Source organism: Pipistrellus hanaki (genome assembly GCF_964339955.1).
Source record: "Pipistrellus hanaki genome assembly, chromosome: 16".
NCBI classification, from domain to species: Eukaryota; Metazoa; Chordata; class Mammalia; order Chiroptera; family Vespertilionidae; genus Pipistrellus; species Pipistrellus hanaki.
In genome coordinates, this window is record NC_140518.1 from 223,045 (window position 1) to 235,302 (window position 12,258).

Below are 12,258 nucleotides of genomic sequence, written 5' to 3' on the forward strand. Positions count from 1 at the left end.
GGGTTGCAGGCTCCTCCCAGCCCCCAGGCCTGGTTGGACTCCAATCGATGTTTTCTCTCACATCAATGTTTCTCTCCGTCTTTCCCTCTCTCTTCCACTCTCTCTTAAAAATCAATGGAAAATATCCTCAGGTGAGGATTAAAAAAATAAATGAAAAATTTTAGAAAAAGGGTACAGCAGCACACGTGCCATCGTCAGAAGCTGGCTCGGCACCCCTTCCCTCAGAGACAGTTAACAGTTTTCCCAGGATCAGGGAAAAAAAGCTAAAAGCTCAGCACATAGTAGTCTAGGCATTACTACCGGTAGGTTTGAAAGTTTGACAACTACAAGCTCTTAAAGTCACAGTCCCCTTTCCCTTCCCACACAAAGCAGAGGAGAAAAAAATGTATCTAGCCGAAACCAGTTTGGCTCAGTGGATATAGCATCAGCCTGCAGACTGAAGGGTCCCGGGTTCGATTCCGGTCAAGGGCATGTACCTTGGTTGCAGGCACATCCCCGGGGCGGGGGGGGGTGCAGGAGGCAACTGGTCGATGACTCTCTCTCATTGACGTTTCTGGCTCTCTATCCCTCTCCCTTCCTCTCTGTACAAAATCAATAAAATATATATATTTTTAAAAAGAGTCTATCCTCCCCACCAGCCTCGAGGAAACAACCAGTGTCCTAACGCTGGTGCTCCCAGCCCCGTCCCAGACCTAGTTGGTGGCCACAAATGGGCTTCTTCCTTAAAATGCAATCCAGTTGCTTTCAACATCCCTTGTGTTCACAAATCTCACAGGGTGACGAGGAACAGCAGCTAAACTGCATCTGAGTAAAATATTAGAAAAACCTCAGGCTACACCTGCCCTTAGTTTGAAGCTATCTCTTATTCAACGAAGTCAAGGAAAAAATTTGCTCTTAAAGAAACAATTTATTACACTAACACATTACAAAGGCTTCTTGGCAAATATCTAGGAAAAACATTGAATTATGGTTTAACTGAGGGAAATGGTGCCTTGCATCATTGAAACCACGGGAAGTTCACACAAAAGCATTTGTTAGCATCAATGCCATTCATGACTGCTCCTCATCCCTGCAAGACCAAGGGGGAACACTGGCTGAGTGCAGGCGTGTCTGAAGCAAAGGAACGACATTCGGCAAGCTGAGCGAGCGCAGACAAGGTGGGTGTGAAGTAGATTCAGTGGCTCCTGAATCTGCTAAGGACACCCCAAAGCCGCAGTTTGGCCACTCCCCAAATCATCTCCAGACCTGCTCAGCCTGCGGCTGGTCCAGAGGTCACACAGAAAGCAAAGGGAATGTGCTCAGTTTGGGGAATGGGCATTGTAAGATGCTCCTCATAAGACAGTTTGGTGTCTAGACTACACCTCAGCCATCGAGTAGCATCATCCTGAACGCGGGTCATTCCTGGAGACAGAACGGGAGGGGAGGGTGGAAGGTGCCCGCAGCAGCAGGGTGCGGCCCTCTGCCACTTCCCTTCTCAGCCTTTGGGGAGTTGTTTGGATTGACATGGCCCACACTGCAGGTCCCTCTGTTCACATTATGAGCATGGGTCATCCAACCACGAGTCTAAAGAAACGAACAGCTTTCGGAAAGGCGGTCTGAAGCCTCTCCAGGTGTGTGAAGAAATGGGACAAACCCCTGAAGAGGCCTGGGGGAGCCAGAGGGTGAGGAGCTGGCACATCTGAACCGAAGGCTCCAGCAGGCTCCTCGCCCAGGCCCCCTCCGGAGCAGAGCAAGCCTCTAGATGAGGTTCCTCATGATGTTGAGGGAGGACCCTCTGTACCCTGATCCGAAATGGTTCCAGTGGTTCAAATAGTGGAAGAGCTGATACAACTTCAGGCGCTTCTCAAACCCAGGGGCCTTGGGGATCTTGCTGTGGTAGGCGGAGTAGAAGTTGCTGCTGAAGCCCCCAAACATGCCGGCGATTGCCAGCTCATACTCCGAGTGGCCATAGAAGGAAGCCGGGTCAAAAATGATGGGCCCAGAGACATCCTCTGCCACGTTTCCTCCCCAGAGGTCTCCGTGGAGCAGAGCTGGCACAATGTCCAAATCAAGGAACAAATCAGGAATCTTCAACTGCGAGGAGGAAAGGCAACCTCAGCGAATCAAGCGCCGTACGTGGGAGGGGTGCACACTCTTCCACGTGTGGCTGCGCAAGGCCCATGCATGGCTCAGGCAGGGTGACCTCCTGCCATCCAACTGGCCGGCCCCCCACCTCCTATCAGACCACATCTCAGTGCTGTACCTGGCCTGCCACCTCTCCCTGGTGGGGCTGCAGGGCATGGTGAGCACAGGGCACAGCGGGGCACTTACCTGCAGAGCAGACCACAGCTCAAGGGCATCTCTGTCCCCAGCCCCCTTCGCCAGCATGTCCATTTGGGGCTGAATGCGCTGCTGGGCATAGAATGCGACCCAGTCCTTCTGCCAGTCATTCACCTGCACAAGCAACAGCACAGGAGAAAGCCGAGCTCAGAGGCACATGCCAGGCCTGAAGGAGGTACCCCAAAGTGGGAAGGACTGATTGCTAGAGACTCCTGCAGGGACAGGTGGGAGCTGACGGGACCCCTGGGCTTGTGGACAGGTGGGACCTTAGAGCCTATCCCAGGAGCAACCGGAAGCAAGGGGCCCTTCCGTGCAGAGCAACAGGGTCCCTCTGATGATCTCTGGGATGTTTCCTTTCTTTTTAAAAACTTATCTTTATAGTTGGAAGTATTATAAATGTCCCCGTTTTTTCCCCACTGATACCCTCCAGTCTGTTCCCGCCCCTGCCCAGGCCTTCACCACACTATTGTCTGCGTCCACGGGCTATGCTGTGTGTACATGCATACAAGTTCTTGGTTAATCTCTTCCTGCTTTGGGATGCTTTCTTTCGATCTATACTCACACAGGAGCACAGAGGCCAGAGCTGGCTGGCCTTCTCTGACCCTGTGGCTCACTTCTGTCCATCCACCTGGCCACAGAGGACCCCTCTTCGGCCCCTCCCAGGCAGCTGGCACTGCCCTCTCAAGAGTGGTAACATGGGAAGTCACGTGGAACCCTGTTCAAAAAGACCGCTGAGAGGACATCCAGGCCACAGGTGCTGACCATGGGGGTGGAGGTGGGGGAGACAAGACAGACATACACAAGGGCAGGACAGCACAGGGGCAGTATGTGATGCCAAATGACAGAGTATCATGCTCACAAAGTGCACTCACTCACAACGCATACACATACTCTCACACGTGTGCACACACCTATACTCTCACACAAATGCACCCTGACACGTGCACATGTGCACACAACCAGCCAGCAAGTTACAGGTGGGAGAGAGAGAGCGGAGCCAGCTGAGACACCCCTGAGCACATGGAACAGGAGGCACAGCTGTCAGCCACTTGCCACCCCATGCAGGCAGGTGGACAACCTCCAAAACATTTCAGAATCAGAGTAGTGCCTGGACAACCTCCAAAACATTTCAGAATCAGAGTAGTGCCTCTTGCACCCCTGTGCCCACCACAAAGTCCCCGAAAGTCTTCCACAGCAGGTCCCTTCCAAGGAGCCACTGCCTTTCGCTGAGAGCACACCCTCCACCCTAACCACTCTGCGTTTGAAGGGCGTCAAGGAGAATTCCGGGGAGCCAACCGTAAAATCATAAAACTGAAAGTTACCATCCCTTTCATTATGCCACCTCTGAGAGCTTACTATTTAAAATAAAGCATTTAAAAGTTTTCTAGTTTTTACCCACCTCGAAATCCAGCATTCTAACTTGCTGGCCTTCTCTGTTTCTCTGAGCTTACACAGCCCAGGAAGGGGTAAAGCTCATGTCAACCTCTTAAAAATTAGCAAAAAAAAGGAAGGGAGCAAAGACTTACTAAGTTTCACTAAAGAGGGCGAGGGCGTGCTTCCCCAGTGGGGAGGAGGAGGAAAGGGCAGACATCACTCACCTGGGGGAGATACCCGCAGCACGTCACCACGTCAAACCCAAACTGGTCTATGAAGGGCCGTTCCGCCTGCCCACCTCCGCTCCCTTGGAAGCAAGAGAAAACAGGACAGACATCTAGCTGCCTTGCTCCCGCGGCCCCTTCTTGGAGCTCAGCCTGATGTCGGCGTGCCTTCTCCACCTGAGTCCCACCCAGAGACACACAGGGCCCTGGTCTCCACCACCCTCAGGCCCGGAACCAAGCCTGTTCTGGCAAACGTAACAGGCAGGCACCCACTGCTTCCCAGAGAGACACCAGATGGTGCCGGGGGGCGCCCAGGACAGAATGCTCGCAGCGGCCATTTATGGCGGACAAACTGCGTTCACTGTGTCACCGCACCCCAAACATGCATCTTGGGGTTGACATTCCTTCCTTTGGCATCACACAGGCCTGACCCTCACTATATGGCTGTGGCATAACCCCCCCCAGACATCCGTAAGAACCCAATGTCCTCCTCCAGGTGGGGTCCCTCTTGGCCCACAGATGCCATACCCACTGTGCTGGCCTCCTTCTGCAGCTTCTCTCCAAGCCTCTTATTGTCCAGGTGCAGGTCTGCTAGCTGGGATCCAAGCTTGGCAGCATGACTGAAACCAAAAGGCAGCAACAGAACGTGTGACACACATGAGGAAACTTCGTCCACCTGAAAGGGCTTGGGCCACATAAAGGAAGCCCCACATTTTGAGGACATAAAGTCTGTTTTGGTGAAGCAAGAGGGAGCTGATGGGCCCTCATTAGTGGACGGTCTTTCCTGACCTCGTCTGAGCTTGCAGCCATGTCCTCTGAGCATCTCACCTTGAGATTACCTTCCAGTTGCCGTTGGCTTGCGGATACTCCCTGTGTGTGGGTGGTAGATTCCTTGTATCACATCCCACAAAGTTATACCCAAGTGCAAGCTCCGGGTGTGGAGGGACCAGTCCGAAGAAAACGAAGCCACCCAGAGGGGAGGCGCCAAGACGTACCTGCTCAGGTACCGCATGTCCAAATGCTCCATCACCAGCACACTGCTGCCTCCCGGGGCATCCAGGACCTTGATGGGCTTGGGCACTTTCACTGTGTCTGTTTTCAGGATGGCAGTTAAACTGGCCATCTCACCTTCAAACATTCTTCTAGCCTGTCAGGAAAATCAATGGAGGGGAAGGAGAGCGAGCGAGATCACTTCTGGAAAGGCCCCAGGTAGACAGGTTTTCTCAGGCTACAATTCTAAGCCAGGGCTGCCCTGACTGCAGTCAATACAGACAGCTTTTTGAGCTTTTCTGTAGGGCAGATTGTGGGTCGGACGCTGCACAGGAGTAGACGGTACTTGGCAGCGTGGGTCTACATTGCTGTGCTATCACTGAGGCCAAACTCCCTCCCGATGGGGAGTGTCAGCTCCTAATACTCCACTGAGTGCCAGGTGCAGTCACCCTCTGTAGTACCTCAAACACAGTCCTGTCCCATAGCAAACACAGAACTACCCACTGGCCTTACCTAATTCTAACAAGATACTGACTTGTTTTCCAGGGACAACAGGACAAAACTGCATGTCATGCTCCAGTATGCTCAGAGGAGAGAATTCTGACTTTCAGTAATACCCATCCACCACCATCACCACCATCAAACCAAAGACCTGGGACTTGACTGGCACTTAGTCACTAGCCCACTGTCCAGGACCCAGTGCTGAGGCCTTCAGTTGAAATCTGCCCTGCAGCACTTCCGCAGGCTGGCCAGCCTTCCCTAACCCCTTAGTTTCACCCAAACCCACAATCGGGGAGACAGATTTGAGCCTTGTCTCACTGCCAGTTGAGTTTGCAATAAAGCCTTTTCTTTTACCAGAAGCCAATGTCATTGCATCGGCTTCTGTGCACATCAGGCAGCAAGTTCTTGGTAACTGAGCCCAAAGGTGCAAGTGGCCTCTGTTCTGCACATGCCAGGACCTGTGGTCACTTTTCATCTGAATCAGGAGTCCTCAAACTTTTTAAAGTGGGGGCCAGATCACGGTCCCTCAGAGAGCTGGAGGGCCGGACTATATGAACTACTAATCCTTACTGTAACACCTTGGCTGCTCTCACTGCCCAGAAAACCTGGCAGGCAGGATCAGACTCCCCTGGGGGCTGCATGTGGCCCGCGGGCCGTAGTTTGAAGACCTCTGATCTGAATGGACCACCAAGTTCTAGGACATCTCCTACGAGCACTGGAAACTATCATCCTGAACACCTTTTCCACCCTCGTCCAAAAGTCCTGTTCCCCCTGGACTGCAGTGACCATCCTCCCTGGTCTCCCTGCTCACCCAACTGAAGTAAATGATTATGGAAGGCAAATCCCACCCTGGAACACTCTCTGTTACCACCTCTGCCTTTATCCTGCACGTCCCACAGGCTCTGACCCTGCCCACTCCCATCCTCATCCAGGGCCCCTACCTGGGCTCCACCCCTTACACGGACATGCACACACACCCCGTGTGCTCCTGGATTGCAGCCTTCCTTTACTTTCTTAAAGACTGCCTGCTTCCGCCAGCCTCGAAGCCTCCTCACACCGCGGCACCTCTTCTCGGAACACTAACCCCCGCCTTTTGCCAAGCCAGCTCCTTCCTCGTCACGTGCTCATCCTGTCTACTGTTGATGGACAGATGGGCTTCCAATTGGGGCTATTACAAACAGTGCCAACATGGACATTCTTCTACATGTTCTCATAGTTACTAATTCTGTGACCTTTGGCAAGTTACTTATGCTCTCTGTGCCTCCTTGTCCTCATCTGTAAAATGGGGTTAATAATAGTATCAATATCATGGGCTTGCTGCCATGATTAAGTTAGCAGCTAGCACATAATCCATTCTAACCACTTTATAAATGTTATATTACCATCAAGAGCTACAGTCACTGAGGAGAAAGGTAAGAACAGTGTCTTGCCCTGACCAGGTAGGTAGCTCAGTTGGTTAGAGTGTCATCTCTATATGCCAAGGTTGTGGGTTCGAACCCCTGGTCACAGCACATACAAGAATCATTCAATGAATGTACAAGTGGAACAACAAATGGAAGTTTCTCTCAAATCAACAAAAATTAAAAAGAACACAAAACTGTGTCTTAAGAAGAATTTTCAGAGCATTCTCTCTAGAAGATAAAGGGAGCCTGGACCCTGCTGTATGCTGTCCTAGAGCGCTGGTTTTGAAGAGAAAGGGGATGGATTTTTAACGCAGGCAGAGGTGAAGGAGGATCTGTGAACACAAGGTCCCTCACAAACATCGGAGCCAGGCGAAAGGGCTGGGGCTACAAATGAGCCAATCACACAGTGTGCGGGGGACAGATAAGAATAATCAGGAGGGGCCCTAACCGGTGTGGCTCAGTGGATAGAGCGTCGGCCTGCGGACTGAAGGGTCCCAGGTTCCAATCCAGTCAAGGGCATGTACCTTGGTTGCGGGCACATCCCCAGTGAGGGGGAGGGGTGCACAGAAGGCAGCTGATCGATGTTTCTCTTTCATCCCTCTCTCCCTCTCTGTAAAAAAACAAAGCAAAAAGACTATATATATATATATATATATATATATATATATATTTTTTTTTTTTTTTTTTTTTTTTTTTTAAGAATAATCAGGAGGTGAAACAAGCAGACAGGGCAACTGCACAGGTGTGAGAAGGGTAACGGGAGAGCAACTAAGGTCTTTTCTGACAAGTCTGAAAGAGGGCATTTTCACCTCCTAAAAAGTAAAGCATTAAGAAAAAATGCGTAAAAGACTTTTCTACGTGGAGACCTGACCCGGGTGATGGTGGCAGGAGGTGGGCCCGCCGGGTGGGATTGGCGCCCTCAGAGGGCCAGGGCTCCCCGCCTTCTGCACGGAGGTCCCTGGTCTCTCTTCAGGCCTCTGCGCGGGGCTTCCAGACCCCAGAAATGGGGAAATGGGTGTTTGTGGTGAGACCGCCGCGCCTGTGGGTGCGGCAGCCAGCCAGTGAGGCAGCCCCTCCATCACTCCAATGGTCAGGGACGGGTGAGCGCTGCAAGTCCAGGCGACCCCGGACACGAGGCGGCGGCTGCCTGTGTCCTGTCCGAACCCGAACCCTGACAAATGCGCCTTCTCTCCAAGCAGCGGCTCATCGGTCATGAAGCCACCCACCCGCAGCACCTCGTCCACTCCGCACCGGGGAGGGCCTGGAGCAGCACCTCGTCCGTCCACTCCTGGGGGTGCGGCGCCCACACAGGCCGAGCGGGCGGTGCCGACCCCACAAGCGCCAGGCACGGCCGCGCGGAAAAGCCGGTCACAAGCGCCCCCACTCTGAGGCCACGGGCAGCGCCGCCCCGCCCGCCCCGGCCTCAGCCGGGCCCCGTCCCCGCCCCGCAGCCTCCGCCCCGGCCTCAGCCGGGCCCCGTCCCCGCCCCGCAGCCTCCGCCCCGGCCTCAGCCGGGCCCCGTCCCCGCCCCCAGCCTCCGCCCAGCCCGCGGGCCCGGCCGGCGGACCCCGCCCCCCGCCCCCTCGGCCCCTCGGCCCCCCGGCTCGCGGCGGCCCTGACCTCGGGCTGGGCGTTCACTTTCACAAACACGCGTCCTTTGTCCGTGTCGTAACTCTGGCCCTGGCTAATGCACCCGCCCCCTGAGTGGCCCGTGGCCTTGACGGAGCTGCAGCCCAACTCCCGCCTCAGCAGCTCCTCCATGCTCCCTGCGGGTTCGCCTCAGGCGGCGGGAACGCCGGCGACGGCGCCGAGAGGCCTGGGGGCTAGGCGACGCGCCTACGTCACGTAGGGGCGGGGACGAAGGAAGGCACAGGGATTGGATGAGAGGCAGGGATGTGTGGGCGGGGCCTGTATGACGCGCGGGGATTGGGTGAGAGCTAGGTGACGCCAGGAGGAGGCGGAGAAACCTGCGTGGAGGCGGGGCTATGCCGGGTGACTCCGGGTGGGGGCGGGGCCCTGGGGGCTCTGGTGGTCTCAGAATAGTCTGTCCCGGCCGGTGAGGTTCAGTGGTTGACCCCTGACCTATGAACCAGGAGGTCAGGGTTTGATTCCCGGTCAGTGCACAGGCCCGGGTTGCGGGCTCCATCCCCAGTAGGGGGCGTGCTGGAGGCAGCCTATCAGTGATTCTCTCTCACTATTGATGTTTCCATTTCTCTCTCCCTCTCCCTTCCTCAATGAAATAAAATATATATTTTTTTAAAAAGGAAAAAAGTCCTCTTTGCTCCCTGTGTTAGTCGGGGTTCTCCAGAGAAACCAAACCACCTGGATGTGCATACATATGGAATGGTTTATTTAAGGAACCGGCTCACACAACTGGAGGTGTGAGACAGAGTCCGAAGGCAGACCAGTCCTGCAGACTGATGTGCTCTCCTTCGGGGAGGTCAGTGTTGCTCTGTGTCCTTACTGAGAGGCGAGGCCCGCCCACACAGGGAGGGTGATGGGCTTTACTCCCGAGCCCAGCTATGGGTGGCTGCTTTGTGGGGGTTTCCTTCCCGGCACCCAGCCAGCCTTGCTGTACCTCACGTCAAATACCACACTGCCTGCCGGTAATCCAGTGGGTGGGCGTGGACCCATGGCCCCAGAGGTCCCCTGTGACTCCGGGTCAGGGCACTGCCTGGGCTGCAGGCTAGATCTCCAGTAGGGGGCGCTCGGAGATAGTCCATCGATGCCTCTCTCTCCCATCGATGTTTCAATCTCTCCACCCCTCTCCCTTCCTCTCTCTAAAATCACTGAAAACATATTTTTTTAAAAAGAGAGAGACCACATTAAGCTCAACATGCATTCCCAACCAAAGCCTCTCTCCTTCACCACGGAGTAGGATTTCCAGTTCCCCCAAACACCCAGTTTGAGTGGTGGAGGGTGCAGGCTCGGGCTGCTGGGACAGACCCGGCCAGAACCCCAGCTCTGCCTTCCACCTCCTCCACGCGGCCGGGCCGGTGTGAACCGCCCAGAGGCCGGGCTGTTGTCTGTGGGGCTGAGAAGGGACGGTGCAGGCTGCCCGGAGGGCGGGGCGTGGGCATGGGCGGAGCATATGAGGGCGGGGCATGCGTGGGCCCGGGACCTAGGGTTGCACTGGGTGAAAGTCTGGCGCGAAACCCACATTACGTGGATTTCCTGCGGCTGTGATACCAGCACCAGTGAGGTTACAGTTTTGCTTAAAATAGTTTTTCTTTCTATATCGGAAGAACAACTGGCACCTTGGCTGAATTCTTAATGAGTCATCAGCAAATATACACCCAGTGTGAAAGTCTCATCAGCTGTCAGTTTCTATTATTTTCTGACAGCAGAGGAGAGAAATCAGAAGTTCATTGGCGTATGCAAGTGCCTGGGGCTTGAAAGAAATTATGGTCAGTCCTTTTTTAGTTCTTAAGTCTATTTTTATGTAAACACCAGAGAAAGAAACTTAGATGCCTTTCCATAGTCAAGTGGGAGACACATTTCACATTATGTAAAGAGATCCCTTGTATATCACCCAGAGATGGCAGCCATTTCTCTTCTCCCCACCCCATAGGTGCTCCAATGGTGCTCTAGGCCTGACATCCCATGTTGTGATGGAGTCCGGTGGTGCCAGACAAAAATGGCAGGACAAAAATCTCTCTTCTCCCTCGATAAATTATCACAAGAACCTAAAACAAAGGGGCAGTCACGGGGTACGCAGATAAAAAGTAAAAACAGACATAGCAGACCCAGTTGTTGCCATGTGTATGGGCAGCAGCATCGACTGCAGGCACCGGGACCCCATGCCTGGGGACAGCAGGGGAGCATTCCGGGGTGGGCAGACCTCTGATCCTGATGTGCTCCTTGGGTGGGGAAATCCAGTATGTCCTTCAGATCAGGTCCCCAGCAGGACTGAGCCCAGGTGTGTGCTGCAGTCTCCATAGCAATGAAAATGTAAGTGGCTGCAGATGTCCCCAATCTACAGCAAGGTGTGTGTGAGCCCCCAAAAGACAGCCCTCAGCGTGCTCTGACCTCACCCACCTACCCTCTCCTCCCTGGGCGTGTGAGTGCTCCCCATCCCGTCATCCTCCCACTTAAATATATTTATAAAAAATAAAAATAAAAAAGAATCCAGCCTGCATTTGCCCATGTTAAGCTAAGAAGTCCCTGGAGACATCACAGTGTTGACCAAATTCAACATAATGGAGCCTACTCAGGCACAAGGAACAAAGCCAGGCCTTCCACACAGCCATAGACCTTGCGATGATTTTAATTCAATGTCTCTTCATGTTGCACATATTCCCCAATGTCTGCTCGATGGAATACCACAATTGCCATGGAGTCTACTTTCCTGCAGTCTTATATATATTATATATATATATATATATAATTGATTTTTAAAAAATATATTTTATTGATTTTGTACAGAGAGGAAGGGAGAAAAAACAAAACAAAACAAAACAAAAACAACCATAAAAGTCAAATGGCCCTAGCCAGCTTGGCTTAGTAGAGCATCAACCTGCGGACTGAAGGGTCCCAGGTTCCATTCCAGCCAACAGCACATGCCTGGGTTGCAGGCTTGATCCCCAGTAGGGGGTGTGCACGAGGTGATTCTTCTCTCATCATTGATGTTTCTGTCTCTCTCTCCTCCTTTCCTCTCTGAAATCAATAAAGAAAAATTTTTTTTAAATGTATATTTTATTGGTTTTTTACAGAGAGGAAGAGAGAGGGATAGTTAGAAACATCAATGAGAGAGAATCATTGATCAGCTGCCTCTTGCACCACCCCTACTGGGGATGTGCCCGCAACCAAGGTACATGCCCTTGACCAGAATCGAACCTGGGATCTTTTAGTCCCCAGGTCGACGCTCTATCCACTGAGCCAAACCGGTCTCGGCAAGAAATATTTTTTTAAAAAAGTAAAATGATTCTTAGAGTATTTTAACCCAATAGGGAAAGAAAGTGTGATGCTGCAGAAGAGAAAGTGCATTCGCACGAAGATTTTATTGAGACAAACGGCCACCTACCTGGTGACCACTCCAGAGCTGAAGGCAGGCGCAGGCGTGAAGACCGTGGCTCCCTAGACCTGAGGGCTGCCCGGATCCGGAGGGTCCCCGGTCCTCTCTCCAGCACCTGCACAGACACGTGCACGCGTACCCCGGCGCACGAGCACACACAGGTACGTGCACCCACGGGCTTTGAGTCGCTCTGGGACCAGGAAAAGGCCTGAGCAGCCGTCCCGGATAGGGACCCTGGCGTCCCCAGACTGGGCCCTGGCGCCGCGGCCTGGGGTCTGCGTACAGAATCGCCCCACCGCCCCGGTGCTGGCCCACGCGGCACAGCGAACGCCCGCCCCGCCCCCTGCTCATCCGGCCGCGCATTGGCTGCCAGATCGGCGTCCCCGCCCCCTGTCACCTCTGGCTCCGCCCCACCCTGGCCCTGGACCCCCGT

At 53.7% G+C, this 12,258-nt stretch overlaps 1 protein-coding gene across 2 annotated transcripts; it reads right to left on the minus strand.

Moving 5' to 3' along the window:
• Window positions 1–887: 887 nt before the first annotated feature.
• Window positions 888–12,091, minus strand: FN3KRP (fructosamine 3 kinase related protein). Of its 2 annotated transcripts, none has more exons than XM_084863105.1 (6): window positions 11,835–12,091; window positions 4,913–5,064; window positions 4,446–4,537; window positions 3,918–4,000; window positions 2,311–2,433; window positions 888–2,073 (listed from the first exon to the last, which is right to left on the minus strand). In XM_084863105.1, exons 2-6 carry the CDS (start codon window positions 5,053–5,055, stop codon window positions 1,738–1,740), a joined length of 777 nt encoding a protein of 258 aa, XP_084719231.1. In that variant the 5' UTR covers window positions 5,056–5,064; window positions 11,835–12,091; the 3' UTR covers window positions 888–1,737. The 2 variants fall into 2 exon arrangements, with proteins under 2 accessions (XP_084719231.1, XP_084719230.1); XM_084863104.1 differs by lacking the exon at window positions 11,835–12,091 and adding an exon at window positions 8,432–8,644.
• Between the last annotated feature and the right edge of the window lie 167 nt (window positions 12,092–12,258).